The sequence below is a fragment of the Pristiophorus japonicus genome, chromosome 2, assembly GCF_044704955.1.
Source record: "Pristiophorus japonicus isolate sPriJap1 chromosome 2, sPriJap1.hap1, whole genome shotgun sequence".
In the NCBI taxonomy this organism is placed as follows: Eukaryota; Metazoa; Chordata; class Chondrichthyes; family Pristiophoridae; genus Pristiophorus; species Pristiophorus japonicus.
Window position 1 is genome coordinate 211,083,523 of NC_091978.1, and position 21,071 is coordinate 211,104,593.

At 48.0% G+C, this 21,071-nt stretch overlaps 1 protein-coding gene across 4 annotated transcripts in view; it reads left to right on the forward strand.

Moving 5' to 3' along the window:
- Positions 1-21,071, forward strand: part of tapt1b (transmembrane anterior posterior transformation 1b) — a 253,864-nt gene that overhangs the window by 152,191 nt on the left and 80,602 nt on the right. For all 4 annotated transcript variants that reach the window (XM_070870858.1, XM_070870861.1, XM_070870863.1 and 1 more), the window contains one exon: positions 4,034-4,114. In XM_070870858.1, the coding sequence (XP_070726959.1) occupies positions 4,034-4,114 (81 nt within the window). The remainder of the gene's footprint in view (positions 1-4,033; positions 4,115-21,071) is intronic.

A 21,071-nucleotide genomic window follows, 5' to 3' on the forward strand; every position in this document is an offset into this window, starting at 1 on the left:
GCATCATATGACAAGGTCACCTGATAAGTTCTCGTAGAGCCATTTTGTATATGTGTGTTTGTGATGTTGTAAAGAATAGGTCACATATTCCACCACAATCTGTAACCTCAAGGCCCTGCATATCCCTCACTCTACTGTTACCATCAATCCAGGGGACCAACCCTGGTTCAATGAGGGGTGCAGAGCATTCCAGGTGCAGCAGCAGGCGTACCTAAAAATGAGGTACCAACCTGGGGAAGCTGCAACACAGGACTATATGCACGCTAAGCAGCGGAAACAGCATGCTATAATCAGAGCTAAGCAATCTACAATCAACAGATCAGATCAAAGCTCTGCAGTCCTGCCACATCCAGTCGTGAATGGTGGTGGACAATTAAAAAAACTAACTGGAGGAGGAGCGCTATGAATATCCCCATCCTCAATGATGGAGGAGCCCAGCAAGCAAGTGCAAAAGACAAGGCTGAAATGTTTTCAACCATCTTCAGCCAGAAGTGTTGAGTGGACGATCCATATTGGCCACCTCCTGAGCCAGAAGCCAGTCTTCAGCCAATTCGATTCACTCCATGTGATATCAAGAAACGGCTGAGCAAACTGGATACAGCAAAGGCAATGGGCCTCGACGACATCCTGGCTGTGGTGCTACAGACTTATACTCCAAAACTAGCCGCACCTCTAGCCAAGCTTTTTCCAGTACAGCTACAATACTGGCATCCAGCCGACAATGTGGAAAACTGCCCAGGTATGTCCAGTCCCCAAAAAGCAGGACAAATCCAACCCGGAGAATTACCACCCGATCAGTCTACTCTCAATCATCAGCAAAGTGATGGAATGTGTCGTCGCCAGTGCTATCAAGCGGCTCTTACCAATATCCTGCTCACTGATGCTCAGTTTGGGTTCCGCCAGGACTACTCGGCTCCAGAACTCATAAGAGCCTTGGTCCAAACATGGATAAAAGAGCTGAATTCCAGAGGTGAGTTGAGTGATTTCCCTTGACATCATGGCAGCAATTGACCGAGTGTGGTATCAAGGAGCCCTAGTAAAATTGAAGTCAGTGGGAATTGGCGGGGGGCGGGGGGAACTCTCTACTGGCTGGAGCCATACCTAGTGCAAAGGAAGATGATTGTTGGAGGTCAATCATCCCAGCCCAGGACATAGCTGCAGGTGTTCCCAAGGGCAGTGTCCTATTCCCAACTCCTCAGAAAATGAAGCAGTCCATGCCCGCATGCAGCAAGACCTGGACGACTTTCAGGCTTGGACTGATAAGTGGCAAGTAACATTCGCACCACACAAGTGCCAGGCAATGTCTATCTCCAACAAGCGAGAGTCTAACTACTGCCCCTTGATGTTCAACGGCATTACCATCGCCAAATCCCCCAACATCAACATCCTGGGGGGGGGGGGGGGTCACCATTGACCAGAAACTTAACTAAACCAGTCACATAAATACTGTGGCAACAAATGCGGGTCAGACGCTAGATATTCTATGGTGTGTCTCTCATCTCTTGACGCCCCAAAGCCTTTCCACTATCTACAAGGCACAAGTCAGGAATGCATTGGAATATTCTCCACTTGCCTGGATGAGTGCACTCCAACATCACTCAAGAAGCTCGACACCATCCAGGACAAAGCAGCCCACTTAATTGGCACCCCATCCACCACCTTCAACATTCACTCCCTCCAACAGCGGCGTTCTGTGGCTGCAGTGTGTATCATCTATAAAATGCACTGCAGCAACTCATCACGGCTTCTTCGGCAACACCTCCAAAACCCGCGACCTCTACCATCTAGAAGGACAAGGGTAATAGGGGCATGGGAGCACCATCACCTGCAAGTTCCTTTCCAAGATCCACACCATGCTGAATTGGAAGTATGTCGCCGCTCCTTCATCGTTGCTTGGTCAAAATCCTAGAACTCCCTAACAGCACTGCGAGTACCTTCACCACAATTGGTTAAGTTCACCAGCGAGTGGTTAAGATCTGGAATGCACTGCTTGAAAGGGTAGTGGAGGCAGACTCAAGTTTTTCTTTCAAAAGGGAGTTGGATAAGTATCTGAAGGAAAAATATTTGCAAGGCTACCGGGAAAGGGTACGCAAGTGGGACTAGCTGAGAGTTAGCACGTGGCTCGACGGGCCAAATGGCCGCCTTCCATGCTGTAACCACTTTATGATTCTAAGGATTGCAGCGGTTCAAGAATGGGGCTCACCATCACCTTGAGAGCAATTAGGGATGGGCAATATAATGCTGGCCTTGCATGTGGATGCCCACATCCCGGAACAAATAAATTAAAGAAAAGAAAATAAATCTGCGCTACACCCCCTTGAAGGCCAATGTATCTTTCTCGGGTGCTCCGAATTGAATGCAGTACTCCAGATAGGGTCTAACTAGAGCCCTACAATTATAACATAATTCCAGCCCTTTTGTGATAAAGGCCACCATTCCTATCGCCTTTTTAATTATTTTTTTGTACCTATTGTCTGACGTGTAGTGATTTCTGTACATGGGCCCCTAAATCTCCCTGCTCATCCACAGTTCCCAGTTTCTCGTCAATTAGAAAATACTCTGATTTATGTTTCTTGGGTCTGAAATGGAAATCATTACACTTTTCCACATTGAACTCCATCTGCCAGAGTGTTGCCCACTCACTTAATCTATCAATGTCCCCAACTTTTGGCTCCCATTAACACTATTTACTGTGCCACCTAAGTTACTGTTGTTAACACCCCTAGAAAACAGTTTTCTATGCCTTCATCGAAGTAATTAATAAATATAGGGAAAAGGTGAGGCCCCAGCACAGAACACTGGGGGGACACCACTAGTCACATCCTGCCAATTTGAGTACATACCCATTATCCTTGCACTCCGTCTCCTCCCTCCTAACCAATTCCCTATCCAAGCCAATAGGTTTCCTAAACAGAGGAGAGACTGTAGGGTTTTTCTGAATAGCTGAATTAAAATGGCCTTAATTATCTGTAGGGGGAACAAGTCTTTCAGATAAGGCTGACGGAGAGAAGTGAAATAGTGAGTGAAGGTGATTATGGAGCTGAGGGTCAATTGAAACCGGGAGTCTACAGGGGATGGGGTCTGGCCGAGTGAAGGAATAGTTGTGGTCAGGAGAACGGAGGATATATGGGATTGGGTAATGGCGTAGATGAAGGGGATGGGAGGTTGGAGCGTAAAAGTAGTGGATTAGAAGACAGATGGGGAGGGTGACCGCAGGCAATAGTGAGTGAGGGGACTAGAATAGGTAGTGAGCGATCAGAACGGAAACCATGGAGGATTGAGCGGTGATTAGGATGATACAGGGTGTCATTGTAATGACAAGAGGCTGTTGGGAAGGGCAGGTGGTTCTGGTATGGAGGTACTGTGAAGGCGAAGCAGCATGCAAATTGAAATGAAGACATTGCATGTTGCGCACATGGGAGCTTTGCAACATTATTTGGATACCTATATATTTTTGATGATTGTTTAGCCGCTCTAAATATCAGAAGTACTAAAATATGCATTCTGTCTCTTAATTACAAATGAATATGCATTTAGTTATGCTATGGTATGTGTGTACCTTTCTAGTTTTTATGCAGTGGAATTAACAAGTACCTGATACTCAGCTTTCCTTTGGTATCTATTGTATGTTTCTAGATTTGGAAGAGATTTGTACATGACTTTAAAGACTTACATTTATTAAATTGTGCAGTTTGGTGTTATGGTGCTTGAAATCATATTCTTATCAATCATTTGGAGCTTTAAACTTATTGATACAGTGGAATGTAAAATGGTGGAATGTAAAATAGTGGTGAAATATGGGACAATTGTCCAAAATATGTTTCTAATCCATGTGTATTTCTTTTAATTCTTTCCCTTAATCTGTGACATTCTGGGGGTTCTTTAAATTTTTAATTACTTTTGAAAGAGCATGGAGTTTCTTGGTAAAAATGATAATTAGCATCTATGCAAAATATGAAGATACATAATCAATACATTTTTAGACTTGTTTTTTTGTATGATCGTTTAATGTAGGAAATAATCTGTTTTGCAGATATAAGAGAGAGATTCAACAACTACGTACTTCTACTGATTGTTTGTTTGAGGAATATGGAGCAATTTTCATGGAACCCAGGTAAAAGGACTACAGAATATTACATGTTCAATCTAATAATATTTAACTCCTGTTTAGTTGCAATTTGAATTATTTAATTAAATTTCAGTATTTTTAGGTGCATAAATTTCCAAAGTGGATCAGTTTTTCATAACATTTAGCTTGCTGGAATAGCCACTGAACTGAAGTAAAATAGTGCAGATTTACCCTCATTTGGGTTGTAAGGGAAATAAAGTAACTCTTAAGGGGGGAACTTATGCAGGGGTTCTCCTGCGTATCTTCTGTAACTTCTGAAGAAGAGTTGCAGAAGTCCTGGGAAAAATTGCGTTTACGTAGCATTTCTGCCAAAGCTGCAGCCGATGAGCGGGACAACCTCCATGGAAATTCACCCCCTTAATTTCAATTGTATTATATCTGCCTCCAATTTCTCCTTATTGTTTGAGATTTATTATACTTAATATGCACCTGTATTTTATTTCTGTGTAACTTGTAGGGTTTTTTCTTAGTGTATCATGCAGTGTGTAGATATATCGGGGCCGAAATTCAGCGTCCCGGTAAGGCCTGTTACCGCAGGTTTGCGACAGACATGCGGCGGAATCGAGTGGCCGCCGCGTTCTAGTCAACTGGCCACGCGACCCATATTCAGTGTGTGTTAGATCTCTTAATTTTCAATGAGATGCGAACTCCGGTGATAGTTTAACATAACTTTATTCTGGCAGCTGCAACAAACTGCTGGCTTTATGCCAGGTCCTTTGTCCTTCTGAAACACATGGCAAAAAATGGCTGTACTTATCCAGGATCAATTTATAATCGTGAACTCGCCCCCTTTGACCTTATTGGCTTAATTGATATGTTATTAGCCCATAATTGGCTCCCAGCCTAAAGTCCTGAAATGTCAACTTGATTGATGCTTAAGGCATCGTGCTATCTGTCACGTAGGCAGGGGTCTGTGTTTTCTCAACTTTGCAGCCTGCTTGAATTCTCTATCAGCGTGGGAGGTTTTGGGGCCGTGTCCACTTCCGCCCCAAACTGCCGACTTCTGCTGCAGTGTGGGTCCTGTGGCCGTGATGATGTCATTAGAGTGTGCACCACTTCCACGCGGCCATGCCATCCATTTTGAATATAAAAAAACAAGAAGCTTATTTTCCTGACAGTGCCCCGCCAGCTTTTTGGGTTGGTGCACTTTGTGGAGCTGCTGTAAAACGGAGAGTTTGTGCGATCAGGCATTTGTGGTCCAAACTTTTTCGAATTTCTCTGCAGAGTTTTGGTAAAGCTGCAGCGGACTTTACAGAACTTTTTGTGAGTGTAGAAAACTTTTTGATTCTCACTGATTAGTGGTGGCCCGTGGGCCTCATTCACTGCTACACACAGGCCTGCTTGTGAAGGTCGAACCTTCAGACAGAATGGGCTAAGTGTTGGCAGGTCAACACATTGTGCACCTTGTGAGAGGCAGGGCGGCACGCAAGAGAAGGCGGCGCCATCAGCAATGGGCTCAGAGGAAGCGGGCAAGGGAGGCAGCAGCCATGGCTGCCCAACAGAGAAGGGTCTACAGAAAGCCACAGATCTTTACATAGAGAGTGTGGCCAAGAGGGAGAGGAGGAGGGTCAGGTATGCTGGCCCCTGCACCATATACTGAGCCAGGAGCCTTGCCAGCAGCAGCCTGCAGAGGCTCCAGACCATCAGTAGGAACAGGGAGAAGGCGATCAGCCAGGTGCCATCGGAGGGGACCAGCACAGACCTGGGGGAAGGAGGCCCTACTGTCAAAAGGTCTACCAATGTCAGTTTTCCTTCCTGGAGCTCAGTGATGAGTAATGTTTGCGAAGGCTCACATTTAGAAAGGACATATTGATGGAGCTGTGCAATGTCCTGCGGCAAGTTCTGCAACCTCAGACAAGGCTCAGGACAGCTCTCATCATTGAGACTAAGGTCAATGTAGCTCTCAACTTTTATGCAGCGGGGTCTTTCCAGTGTGCAACTGCAGACATATCTAACATCTCCCAATACTCTGCCCATCGCGCCATCTGGCAGGTGACCGATGCTCTTTACAGTAGAAGAGTCGAATATATCTCCTTCCCCATTGTAATAACAAAAGAGGCCTGCTATTATCAACTGCCGTCGGGTGTGCACCCAATCTCTCTTCTTCCCACTTTGGATAAGTACAAGATCCGACTTCCTGTATTGCCTGCATGACATCCGACAATGACGCCTTCTGGTGTCTGGTGACCCCAAGCATAAATATATTACAACATCCCCCCTTTCAAGATCTTAGTATCAGTCACTTTACAATAAAAGACGATTTGGGGCTTTCCGCACACAAGTTGGTCGTCTCAATTCAACATTAGTTCTCGGTGAACGTTCTAAGTCAGTTGTGATTGGAAGTTGAGTAACAGTTCTGGTGGGAGTGGTAATAACAACATCAGAGACTGAAGGTCCGGGTGCAGGAATGACAACAGAGGCCTCTGGTGAATGAACATAGTTGGTGGGTCACTGACTGGATCTTCCTCAAATGGTTCCAGTTCATCTGTGTGCCATAGTTTTACCTGGTCAACATGCTTTCTGCATGTTTGGCTATCCTTGAGCATGACAATGAACACTCTGTTACCCTCCTTAGCTGTAACAGTACCAGCGATCCATTTTGGACCTCGACCATTGTACAATAATAATAATAATAATAATAATCACCACCACCATAACATTCGACTGCAGGTGCCATGAAAGCACACTTCGAATGTTTCAGCCTGAGTCCCACTATGTCCAGACGATGTAGAACTTCCTCAAGATTGTTCAGATGCTCAGCGTTGTCGCGACTTGTGACCAGAATGTCATCTTGGAACACAACAGTTCTAGGAACAGACTTCAGTAGACTCTCCATATTTCTCTGGAATATGGCTGCAGCTGAACGACTTCCAAAAGGACACCTGTTGTAGACAAACAGTCCTTTATGGGTGTTGATGCAGGTCAGTTTCTTTGAATTATCGACGAGCTCCATGGCAAATAGGTCATCAGCCTTCGCCAACAGGTACTGAACCTGTTTCGAGAATCAGTTAATCGTAGCCGTGTAGTCTCCGCAAATCCTGACAGTGCCATCACTCTTCAACACAGAAACAATAGGACTGGCCCACTCATTAAACGCAACAGGTGATATGACCCCTTCACGTTGGAGTCTGTCGAGCTCAATCTCAATCTTCTCCCTCATCATATAAGGGACAGACCGAGCTTTGTGATAGCCAGGCCTTGCATCAGAATCCAGGTGAATCTGCACCTTGGTTCCAGTAAAATTACCAATGCCAGGCTCAAACAAAGAAGGAAACTTCTTCAACACTTGAGCACAAGAAGTATCGTCCACCGAGGACAACGCTTTGACATGACTCCAGTTCAGCTTGATGTTCTCAAGCCAATTCCAACCGAACAGTGTTGGACCATTACCTGGGACAATCCATAATGGTAGATCTTGGGTCACACCATCATACGACACCTTGACTACTGCATTGCCAATCACAGGTATGAGTTCCTTCATATAAGTACACAGCTTGGCCTTGACTGGACTCAGCTTAGGCTTCACAGCCTCAGTGTCCCACAGCTTGTCAAATGTCACTTGGCTCATGATCGACTGACTTGCACCTATGTCCAGCCCCATTGATACAGACACGCCATTCAGCTTCACATTAACAGTTATCGACTGGCTCTTTGACGAGAATGAATACAAACCATACACTTCCTCCTCAGGTTGTATATCAAAGTCAGCACTGGACTGGTCATCATCAATAATATGATCAGCAGCAGCACGCTTGCTCAGTTGAGGGCACATTTTCTGGAGATGTCCCACGTTCGAACAGCCATTACAGAAGTATTGTTTAAACCGACACTGATGAAGCCGATGATTGCCCCCACAACATCAACAGGGTAAACTCAGCTTCGTGCCAGTTGTCAGGCTCTGAGCAGCTACAGGTTTCACGTAAACAGTTGACTTGGCCCTGCCATGAGCAGCTTTGCCAGAAGACGACACAATCTTATTTACAGTACCTGACAAGCCTGCCGTGGAACTCCGACCTTTTGATGATGTCTGCCTCAAGTTCTCATCAGTCGTCATGCATGCCTGGGCAATCGTGATGGCGTTTTTCAAATTCAGTTTCTCTTCGGCCAATAGCTCAGCAGTCCGGGGAGCGTCGAGAGAGGCGGGAGTCCAGAGAGGCAGCGGCCTATAAAAGGCTCAGCAGTCCGGGGAGCGTCGAGAGAGGCGGGAGTCCAGAGAGGCGTAGCGGCCTATAAAAGGCTCAGCAGTCCGGGGAGCGTCGAGAGAGGTGGGAGTCCAGAGAGGCGTAGCGGCCTATAAAAGGCTCAGCAGTCCGGGGAGCGTCGAGAGAGGCGGGAGTCCAGAGAGGCAGCGGCCTATAAAAGGCTCAGCAGTCCGGGGAGCGTCGAGAGAGGTGGGAGTCCAGAGAGGCAGCGGCCTATAAAAGGCTCAGCAGTCCGGGGAGCGTCGAGAGAGGCGGGAGTCCAGAGAGGCAGCGGCCTATAAAAGGCTCAGCAGTCCGGGGAGCGTCGAGAGAGGCAGGAGTCCAGAGAGGCGTAGCGGCCTATAAAAGGCTCAGCAGTCCGGGGAGCGTCGAGAGAGGTGGGAGTCCAGAGAGGCGTAGCGGCCTATAAAAGGCTCAGCAGTCCGGGGAGCGTCGAGAGAGGCGGGAGTCCAGAGAGGCAGCGGCCTATAAAAGGCTCAGCAGTCCGGGGAGCGTCGAGAGAGGTGGGAGTCCAGAGAGGCAGCGGCCTATAAAAGGCTCAGCAGTCCGGGGAGCGTCGAGAGAGGCGGGAGTCGAGAGAGGCGTAGCGGTGCAGCTCCAGCTGGGAGAGAAGGCAAAAAAGAAGTAGAAGGAAATCAAAAGGTGACGTCACAGCCAACGTGGTAAGTGATTGGCTGCTGATTGGTGAGTAGTTTTTCTTTTTCTTTATTAGTCAGTAACTTTTAACATTGTTGTCGGCAATTTAAGTGTATCTAAGGGTTAAGTCATGGCAGGACAGCTCGGTCACGTGATATGCTCCTCCTGTACCATGTGGGAACACGGGGACAACACCAGTGTCCCTGACGACTACATGTGCGGGAAGTGTGTCCACCTCCGGCTACTGACGGTCCGCGTTGCGGAGTTGGAGCTGAAGGTGGATTCACTCTGGAGCATCCACGATGCTGAGAATGACGTGAGTATCACGTGTAGCGAGTTGGTCTTACTGCAGGAGAAGGGTCCACAGCCAGCGAGGGAATGGAAGACCAGCAGGAAGAGTAGTGCAAGGAAGGTAGTGCAGGGGTCCCCTGTGGTCATCCCCCTGCAAAACAGATACACCGCTTTGAGTACTGTTGAGGGGGATGACTCATCAGGGGAGGGCAGCAGCAGCCAAGTTCATGGCACCGTGGCTGGCTCTGTTGCACAGGAGGGCAGGAAAAAGAGTGGAAGAGCGATAGTGATAGGGGATTCAATTGTAAGGGGAATAGATAGGCGTTTCTGCGGCCGCAACCGAGACTCCAGGATGGTATGTTGCCTCCCTGGTGCAAGGGTCAAGGATGTCTCGGAGCGGGTGGAGGACATTCTAAAAAGGGAGGGAGAACAGCCAGTTGTCGTGGTGCACGTTGGTACCAATGACATAGGTAAAAAAAGGGATGAGTTCCTACGAAATGAATTTAAGGAGCTAGGAGCTAAATTAAAAAGTAGGACCTCAAAAGTAGTAATCTCGGGATTGCTACCAGTGCCACGTGCTAGTCAGAGTAGGAATCGCAGGATAGCTCAGATGAATACGTGGCTTGAGCAATGGTGCAGCAGGGAGGGATTCAAATTCCTGGGGCATTGGAACCGGTTCTGGGGGAGGTGGGACCAGTACAATCCGGACGGTCTGCACCTGGGCAGAATCGGAACCAATGTCCTCGGGGGAGTGTTTGCTAGTGCTGTTGGGGAGGAGTTAAACTAATATGGCAGGGGGATGGGAACCAATGCAGGGAGATAGAGGGAAACAAAAAGGAGGCAAAAACAAAAGACAGAAAGGAGATGAGGAAAAGTGGAGGGCAGAGAAACCCAAGGCAAAGAACAAAAAGGGCCATTGTACAGCAAAATTCTAAAAGGACAGAGGGTGTTAAAAAAACAAGCCTAAAGGCTTTGTGTCTTAATGCAAGGAGTATCCGCAATAAGGTGGATGAATTAACTGTGCAAATAGATGTTAACAAATATGATGTGATTGGGATTACGGAGACGTGGCTCCAGGATGAGCAGGGCTGGGAACTCAACATCCAGGGGTATTCAACATTCAGGAAGGATAGAATAAAAGGAAAAGGAGGTGGGGTAGCATTGCTGGTTAAGGAGGAGATTAAGGCAATAGTTAGGAAGGACATTAGCTTGGATGATGTGGAATCTATATGGGTAGAGCTGCAGAACACCAAAGGGCAAAAAACGTTAGTGGGAGTTGTGTACAGACCTCCAAACAGTAGTAGTGATGTTGGGGAGGGCATCAAACAGGAAATTAGGGGTGCGTGCAATAAAGGTGCAGCAGTTATAATGGGTGACTTTAATATGCACATAGATTGGGCTAACCAAACTGGAAGCAATACGGTGGAGGAGGATTTTCTGGAGTGCATAAGGGATGGTTTTTTAGACCAATATGTCGAGGAACCAACTAGGGGGGAGGCCATCTTAGACTGGGTGTTATGTAATGAGAAAGGATTAATTAGCAATCTCGTTGTGCGAGGCCCCTTGGGGAAGAGTGACCATAATATGGTGGAATTCTGCATTAGGATGGAGAATGAAACAGTTAATTCAGAGACCATGGTCCAGAACTTAAAGAAGGCTAACTTTGAAGGTATGAGGCGTGAATTGGCTGAGATGGATTGGCGAATGATACTTAAGGGGTTGACTGTGGATGGGCAATGGCAGACATTTAGAGACCGCATGGATGAACTACAACAATTGTACATTCCTGTCTGGCATAGAAATAAAAAAGGGAAGGTGGCTCAACCGTGGCTATCAAGGGAAATCAGGGATAGTATTAAAGCCAAGGAAGTGGCATACAAATTGGCCAGAAATAGCAGCGAACCTGGGGACTGGGAGAAATTTAGAACTCAGCAGAGGAGGACAAAGGGTTTGATTAGGGCAGGGAAAATGGAGTATGAGAAGAAGCTTGCAGGGAACATTAAGACGGATTGCAAAAGTTTCTATAGATATGTAAAGAGAAAAAGGTTAGTAAAGACAAATGTAGGTCCCCTGCAGTCAGAATCAGGGGAAGTCATAACGGGGAACAAAGAAATGGCCGACCAATTGAACAAGTACTTTGGTTCGGTATTCACGAAGGAGGACACGAACAACCTTCCGGTTATAAAAGGGGTCGGGGGGTCTAGTAAGGAGGAGGAACTGAGGGAAATCCTTATTAGCCGGGAAATTGTGTTGGGGAAATTGATGGGATTGAAGGCCGATAAATCCCCAGGGCCTGATGGACTGCATCCCAGAGTACTTAAGGAGGTGGCCTTGGAAATAGTGGATGCGTTGACAGTCATTTTCCAACATTCCATTGACTCTGGATCAGTTCCTATGGAGTGGAGGGTAGCCAATGTAACCCCACTTTTTAAAAAAGGAGGGAGAGAGAAAACAGGGAATTATAGACCGGTCAGCCTGACATCGGTAGTGGGTAAAATGATGGAATCAATTATTAAGGATGTCATAGCAGTGCATTTGGAAAGAGGTGACATGATAGGTCCAAGTCAGCATGGATTTGTGAAAGGGAAATCATGCTTGACAAATCTTCTGGAATTTTTTGAGGATGTTTCCAGTAGAGTGGATAAGGGAGAACCAGTTGATGTGGTATATTTGGACTTTCAGAAGGCGTTCGACAAGGTCCCACACAAGAGATTGATGTGCAAAGTTAGAGCACATGGGATTGGGGGTAGTGTACTGACATGGATTGAGAACTGGTTGTCAGACAGGAAGCAAAGAGTAGGAGTAAATGGGTACTTTTCAGAATGGCAGGCAGTGACTAGTGGGGTACCGCAAGGTTCTGTGCTGGGGCCCCAGCTGTTTACACTGTACATTAATGATTTAGATGAGGGGATTAAATGTAGTATCTCCAAATTTGCGGATGACACTAAGTTGGGTGGCAGTGTGAGCTGCGAGGAGGATGCTGTGAGGCTGCAGAGCGACTTGGATAGGTTAGGTGAGTGGGCAAATGCATGGCAGATGAAGTATAATGTGGATAAATGTGAGGTTATCCACTTTGGTGGTAAAAACAGAGAGACAGACTATTATCTGAATGGTGACAGATTAGGAAAAGGGGAGGTGCAAAGAGACCTGGGTGTCATGGTACATCAGTCATTGAAGGTTGGCATGCAGGTGCAGCAGGCGGTTAAGAAAGCAAATGGCATGTTGGCCTTCATAGCAAGGGGATTTGAGTACAGGGGCAGGGAGGTGTTGCTACAGTTGTACAGGGCATTGGTGAGGCCACACCTGGAGTATTGTGTACAGTTTTGGTCTCCTAACCTGAGGAAGGACATTCTTGCTATTGAGGGAGTGCAGCGAAGGTTCACCAGACTGATTCCCGGGATGGCGGGACTGACCTATCAAGAAAGACTGGATCAACTGGGCTTGTATTCACTGGAGTTCAGAAGAATGAGAGGGGACCTCATAGAAACATATAAAATTCTGACAGGGTTAGACAGGTTAGATGCAGGAAAAATGTTCCCAATGTTGGGGAAGTCCAGAACCAGGGGTCACAGTCTAAGGATAAGGGGTAAGCCATTTAGGACCGAGATGCGGAGGAACTTCTTCACCCAGAGAGTGGTGAACCTGTGGAATTCTCTACCACAGAAAGTTGTTGAGGCCAATTCACTAAATATATTCAAAAAGGAGTTAGATGAGGTCCTTACTGCTAGGGGGATCAAGGGGTATGGCGAGAAAGCAGGAATCGGGTACTGAAGTTGAATGTTCAGCCATGAACTCATTGAATGGCGGTGCAGGCTAGAAGGGCCGAATGGCCTACTCCTGCACCTATTTTCTATGTTTCTATGTTTCTATGAATCACATCATGGTTGATGCCTATCATGAAAAAGTGTCTCAACATGCCTTACAGCATGTTCTCGAACTTACATGGCTCAGTAAGACGTAGTAGGTCTGTGGCAAATCCAGACACGTCCTGGCCCTCAGCACAGACATGCATGTAGAAGCGATAGCGTGAGATGATGATCCCTTCCTTCGGCTTTAGATAGTCATGCACCAAATCACACAATTCCTCATAAGATTTGGCAGTTGGACATAAAGACGAGAGAAAGTTCTTCATAATGCCATAAAGCTTCTGACCACAGACGGTAAGGAGAACCGCCCTACGATGGACTGCACCAACCTCCCCCTCCATTTGTTGGGAACAAAATATTGATCCAGGTGTTCCTCGACTTCCACGAATTTGTGCAGAATTCCAATAGTGCCCATTGTAAAGAAGAAAGTTCTTAGTTTACCTCGTCGCCAATGTAATGACAAAAGAATATAAGAATTAGGAACTGCAGTAGGCCATCTAGCCGCTCGATCCTGCTCTGCCATTCAACAAGATCATGGCTGATCTGGCCGTGGACTCAGCTCCACTTAGCTGCCTGCTCCCCATAACCCTTAATTCCCTTATTGGTTAAAAATCTATCTATCTGTGACTTGAATACATTCAATGAGCTAGCCTCAACTGCTTCCTTGGGCAGAGAATTCCACAGATTCACAACTCTCTGGGAGAAGAAATTCCTTCTCAACTCAGTTTTAAATTGGCTCCCCCATATTTTGAGGCTGTGCCCCCTAGTTCTAGGCTCCCCGACCAGTAGAAACAACCTCTCTGCCTCTATCTTGTCTATCCCTTTCATTATTTTAAATGTTTCCGTAAGATCACCCCTCATCCTTCTGAACTCCAACGAGTAAAGACCCAGTCTACTCAATCTATCATCATAAGGTAACCCCCTCATCTCCGGAATCAGCCTAGTGAATCGTCTCTGTACCCCCTCCAAAGCTAGTATATCCTTCCTTAAGTAAGGTGACCAAAACTGCACGCAGTACTCCAGGTGCGGCCTCACCAATACCCTGTACAGTTGCAGCAGGACCTCCCTGCTTTTGTACTCCATCCCTCTCGCAATGAAGGCCAACATTCCATTCGCCTTCCTGATTACCTGCTGCACCTGCAAACTAACTTTTTGAGATTCATGCACAAAGACGCCACGCGGCCGATGCCATCGAGTCGCTAAAAACAGCTCTGGGCCCTGACTTCGTTAGATGCATCGAGGAGGCTCAAGCACGTGGGGAGATCCCGTCCGAACTGACCCCCGTCCGGACGGAATTCCTCATCGGCGCCAAACCCCGGAACCTCCCTCGGGGGCCGGCGCCTCACAACTTGAGCCGCCTCGGGGAAATCCCCTCCGTGCCTTTCAGTTCCGCGCGGAGGGGTTTCCTGTACGGGCTGCTCCTGCACACCCTCAACTTTGCCATCCTCGCCGGCCGTCCGGACACGCCATGGCGTACCATCTTGCCGTCCGGAGGAGGCGGGGGTCCCCGATGGAGGGCACTCTACGCAGGGGTCCTCCCACTATTCATCGGGGACTTGGCCTGGAGGGTGGTGCACGGAGCAGTGCCGTGCAACAAATTTTTAAGCCGGTTCACGGACTCCCAGGCCGCCTGCAATTTCTGCGGTCTGGAGGAGTCCGTGTTCCATGTTTTTATGGAGTGCACAAGGTTGCAGCCCCTGTTCCATTATTTGAAGGGGCTGCTCCTGAAATTCTGGCTGCACTTCAGTCCCACTCTCCTGATCTTTGGGCACCCTGTGCGGAGGGGAGCGGGTAGGTCCGAGGGCCTCCTCGTAGGACTGCTCCTGGGCACGGCCAAGGGTGCCATCAGCCGGTCCAGGCAGCGGGCGGTCGAGGGGGTCATTCAACCTGACTGCCTGCCTCTCTTCCGCTCTTACATCCGGTCCAGGGTGTCCTTGGAGATGGAGCACGCGGTGTCCACCGGTACGCTCGCGGCCTTCCGCGAGAGGTGGGCACCGGAGGGACTGGAGTGCATCATCACGCCCGGCAACCAAATTTTAATTTGATTTTACGTTTTAAAGTTAATTTGTTTTAATTGCCGGTGCTTTTAGTGTCCCCTTCCCTTTTATAGGGGGCACTGGGGAAAAATTGTGATTTTAGTGCCCAAAAAAAAAAAAAGAAAAGAAAAAACACAAAAAAAAACAAAAAAGGGGGGGAAAAAAAGGGCCTTGTAAATGTCTGGAGTGTCACCCAGGTCGGGTGGCACTCTTTAATGTTTTATGTTTTCGCAGGTAAACTCAAAAGAGTTTCATGCACAAAGACCCCCAAGTCCCTCTGCACCGCAACATGTTGTAATTTCTCGCCATTCAAATAATATTCCCTTTTACTGTTTTTTTTTCCAAGGTGGATGATCTCACATTTTCCGACATTGTATTCCATCTGCCAAAGCTTAGACCATTCGCTTAACCTATCTAAATCTCTTTGCAGCCTCTCTGTGTCCTCTACACAACCCGCTTTCACACGAATCTTTGTGTCATCTGCAAATTTTGTTTCACTACACTCTGTCCCCTCTTCCAGGTCATCTATGTATATTGTAAACAGTTGTGGTCCCAGCACCGATCCCTGTGGCATACCACTAACCACCGATTTCCAACCCGAAAAGGACCCATTTATCCCGACTCTCTGCACAAGAGTCCTGTTATTATCAACGGCCGTCGGGTGTGTACCCGATCGCTCTTATTCCCACCGGATAAGTACAAGATCCGACTTCCTGTATTGCCTGCATGACATCCGACACTGGTGCCCTCTGGTGTCTGGTGACCCCAAGCATAAATATATTACACCCATGACCAGGGAGAAGCAAGTGGAGCGGCAGGCCAGATTTATCTGGATTGCAGGGTTCCCCAGAGTGCAGGGAGATATCGACTGAGGGCATCACAACACCATCCCGAATTCTTTATCAACAGAAAGGGATTCCACTCCCTGAATGTCCAGCTGGTATGCGACCACCAGCGTTGGATCCTGGCAGTTGATTCCAGGCAGCAGCCACGATTTCTTCATGTGCCAGAGCAGTGTGCCTGCCATCTTCACCGGGCCAAATCAGGATTCTGGGTGGCTGCTTGGGGACAAGGGATATCCCTGTCTACTTGGCTGCTGACTCCACTTCGGAACCCCAGGACTGCAGCCGAGCATGCATACAATGACGCTCATTCTGCCACCAGATGCATCATCGAGCACTGCATCGGGATCCTCAAACAGAGATTCCGTTACCTGGACCATTCTGGTAGCGCTTTGCAGTACTCTCCTGACCGGGTCTTCATATTCGTAGTGCCCTCTGGAGCATGGCAACACCCTCGCTCCAAACACTGGCACCTGCTCGACTATACCATCGTCCGAGCCAGGGATCGCAAGAATGTGCACATCGCCCGCGCCATGACAGGAACTGAAGACTGCTGGACGGACCACCGCCAAATCTGATGCGTCATTGACATTAACATAGCCCCAAAACAGAGGGGGCAGCAGAAGCAGTGCTGCAAAAAATTCAATGCCGGGGCACTTGAGGACCCAGCTCAAAGAGCCCTATACAGTCAGTGCCTCATAGCTAACCTGGCGTGCCTTGATGAACCTGAGACGCAGAATGCCCACAGCGCTTGGTCTGCCCTCCAGGCCTCCATAACCAGTGCCTGCAAAGAGATGCTCGGTCACTTGACCAGGAAACATCAGGATTGGTTTGATGAGAATGATCAGGAGATCCAAGAGCTGATAGATCGCAAACACATGGCATTTCTGAGCCTTAAGCAACAACCCAACTCCGGAGCAGCAAAGCAGCATTACAGACGCCTTAAGTCCAACAAAAAACCCGGGACCTAAAGAACAGGTGGTGGATGGAGAAAGCACAGGAGATACAGCAGCTGGCTGACAGCCATGATGTGCGAGGATTCTTCATCGCAGTCAAGGCCACCTATGGTCCAAACTCTCAAGGCCTCACCCCACTGCTGGCCAAGAATGGGGAAACATTAATCCAAGACACTGAGGCAGTCAGGGCCCACTGGAAGGAGCACTTCGAAGATCTCCTCAACCGAGACTCTGCCTTTGACCCGACTGCTCTTGACTCCATTCCACAGCATGCTACTCGCCACCACCTCATAAAACCCCAACACTGCACGAGGTAGAAAAAGCCATAAGACAGCCTAAGAAGAACAAGGCTTCGGGAGTGGATGGAATCCCTGTTGAGGCACTGAAGTATGGCAGAGAGGCACTATTGGCGTGAATACATGACCTCATCTCTCTAATCTGGAGGCAGGAGAGCATGCCGGGAGATCTGAGAGATGCAGTGATCAAAGGACCATCTTTTTAAAAAAAGGGGACAAGTACGACTACGGCAACTACAGAGGAATCTTCCTGTTATCAGCCACTGGGAAAGTCGTCGCTAGAGTCCTCCTCCAACCGTCTTCTCCCTGTGGCTGAGAAGCTCCTCCCGGAGTCACAGTATGGATTCCGTCCCCTTTGGGGCACAACAGACGTGATTTTTGCAGCTGCAGTAAAAATGCAGGGAACAGCACCAGCCCTTATACATGGCCTTCTTCGACCTTACAAAGGCCTTTGACACTGTCAACCGCGAGGGTCTAAGGAGCGTCCTCCTCCCCAAATGTTCGTCACCATCCTCCGCCTGCTCCACGACGACATGCAGGCCGTGATCCTTACCAACGGATCTATTATAGACCCAATCCATGTCCGGACCGGGGTCAAACAGGGCTTTGTCATCGCCCCAACCCTCTTCCCAATCTTCCTCACCATCATGCTCCACCTCACAGTCGACAAGCTCTCCGCTGGAGTGGAACTAAACAGAACCAGTGGGAACCTGCTCAACCTCTGCTGTCTCCAGGCCAGGTCCAAGACCACCCCAACCTCTGTCATTGAGCTACAGTACACGGACAATGCCTGCGTCTGCACACATAGAGGCTGAACTCCAGGATGCAATCGATGTATTTACTGAGGCATACGAAAGCATGGGCCTTATGCTAAACATCAGCAAGACAAAGGTCCTCCACCAGTCTGTCCTTACTGCACAGCACTGTCCCCCCAGTCATCAAGATCCACGGCGCGGCCCTGGACAACGTGGACCACTTCCTATATCTCGGGAGCCTCCTATCAACAAGAGCAGGCATTGACAACGAGATCCAACACCGCCTCCAGTGCGCCAGTGCAGCCTTCAACCGTCTGAGGAAAAGAATGTTTGAAGACCAGGCCCTCAAAACTGCCACCAAGCTCATGGTCTACCCGCCCTCCTCTATGGCTCAGAAACATGGACCATGTACAGTAGACACCTCAAGTTGCTGGAGAAATACCACCAACGATGTCTCCGCAATATAAAAACAGATAGCAAGAGTTTCTATAGGTATATAAAAAGGAAAAGAGTGGCTAGAGTAAATGTTGGTCCCTTTGAGGACGAGATCAGGGAATTAGTAATGGGGAACATGGAGATGGCAGAAACTCTGAACAAATATTTTGTATCAGTCTTTACGGTAGAGGACACTAATGGATAGTGTCAAGGGGCTATAGGGGGGGAGGAAATTAACACAATCACAATCACTAAGGAGCTGGTACTCAGTAAGATAATGGGACTAAAGGCGGATAAATCCCCTGGACCTGACGGCTTGCATCCTAGGATCTTAAGAGAAGTAGTGGCAGGGATAGTGGATGCATTGGTTGCAATTTACTAAAATTCCATGGATTCTGGGGAGGTCCCAACAGATTGGAAAACTGCAAATGTAACACCCCTATTTAAAAAAAGGAGGCAGACAAAAAGCAGGAAACTATAGACCAGTTAGCCGAACATCTGTGGTTGGGAAGATGTTGGAGTCCATTATTAAAGAAGCAGTAGCAGGACATTTGGAAAAGCAAACTTCAGTCAGGCAAAATCAGCATGGATTTATGAAGGGGAAGTCATGTTTGACGAATTTGCTAGAATTCTTTGAGGATGTAACGAACAGGGCGGATAAAGGGGAACCAGTGGATGTGGTGTATTTGGACTTCCAGAAGGCATTTGACAAGGTGCACAAGATAAAAGTTCACGGGGTTGGGGGTAATATATTAGCATGGATAGAGGATTGGCTAACGAACAGAAAACAGAGAGTAGGGATAAATGGTTCATTCTCGGGTTGGCAATCAGTAACCAGTGGAATGCTGCAGGGATCAGTGCTGGGACCCCAACTATTTACAATCTGTATTAACGACTTGGAAGAAGGGACTGAATGTAACCTAGCCAAGTTTGCTGATGATACAAAGATGGGAGGAAAAGCAATGTGTGAGGAGGACACAGAAAACCTGCAAAAGGACATAGACAGGCTAAGTGAGTGGGCAAAAATTTGGCAGATGGAGTATAATGTTGGAAAGTGTGAGGTCATGCACTTTGGCAGAAAAAAATCAAAGAGCAAGTTATTATTTAAATGGAGAAAGTTTGCAATGTGCTGTAGTACAGTGGGACCTAGGGGTACTTGTGCATGAAACACAAAAGGTTAGTATGCAGATACAGCAAGTGATCAGGAAGGCCAATGGTATCTTGGCCTTTATTGCAAAGGGGATGGAGTATAAAAACAGGGAAGTTTTGCAACATTTGTACAGGGTATTGGTGAAGCTACACCTCGAATACTGCTTGCAGTTTTGGTTTCCTTATTTACAAAAGGATATACTTGCTTTGGAGGCAGTTCAGAGAAGGTTCACTAGGTTAATTCCGGAGATGAGGGGGTTGACTTATGAGGAAAGGTTGAGTAGGTTGGGCCTCTACTCATTGGAATTCAGAAGAATGAGAGGTGATCTTGTCGAAATGTATAAGATTATGAGGGGGCTTGACAGGGTGGATGCAGAGATGATGTTTCCACTGATAAGGGAGACTCGAACTAGAGGGCATAATCTTAGAATAAGGGGCCACCCATTTAAAACTGAGATGAGGTGAAATTTCTTCTCTTGAGAGTTGTGGATCTGTGGAATTCGCTGCCTCAGAGAGCTGTGGAAGCTGGGACATTGAATAAATTTAAGACAGAAATAGACAGTTTCTTAAACGATAAGGGGTGATGGGGAGCAGGCAGGGAAGTGGACCTGAGTCCATGATCGGATCAGCCATGATCGTAGTGAATGGCAGAGCAGGCTCGAGGGGCCATATGGCCTACTCCTCCTATTTCTTATAAGATCCTACAAATCCCCTTGAAGGAGAGACGCACCAACATTAGTGTCCTCGACCAGGCCAACATCTCCAGGATTGCAGCACTGACCACACTTGATCAGCTCCGCTGGGCAGACCACATAGTTTGCATGCCAGACACGAGACTCCCAAAGCAAGCGCTCCAGTTGGAACTCCTTCACGGCAAACGAGCCAAAGGTGGGCAGCGGAAATGTTACAAGGCACCACCCTCAAAGCCTCCCTGATAAAGTGCAACATCCCCATTGACACCTGGGAGACCTTGGCCAAAGACCGCCCTAAGTGGAGGAAGCACATCCGGGAGGACGCTGAGCACCTCGAGTCACATCGCCGAGAGCGTGCAGAAATCAAGTGCAGACAGTGAAAAGAGCGCGCGGCAAACCTGCCCCACCTACCCCTTCCCTCAACGACTATCTGCCCCACCTATGTCAGAGACTGTGGTTCTCCTATTGGACTGTACAGCCACCTAAGAACTCATGTTAAGAGTGGAAGCAAATCTTCCTCAACTCCGAGGTACGGCCTATGATGGTCTGCTGCATGCTGCACAACCTGGCTCTCATGAGTAGCCAGCCGCTGGAGGTCGATCCAGCAGCAGCACTTCAGGAGGAGACGCAGCAACAGGAGAAGGACCAGGATCCCTGTCGCCACCCAAACAGGAGACATGTCACCATCCCAACCCTGCAAGGGACGTGCAGAGACGTCTGATTGCTGCTCGATTCACATTATTTCATCCTCACATGACCCTTCAGCTTCTATTTTCCATGGCCATC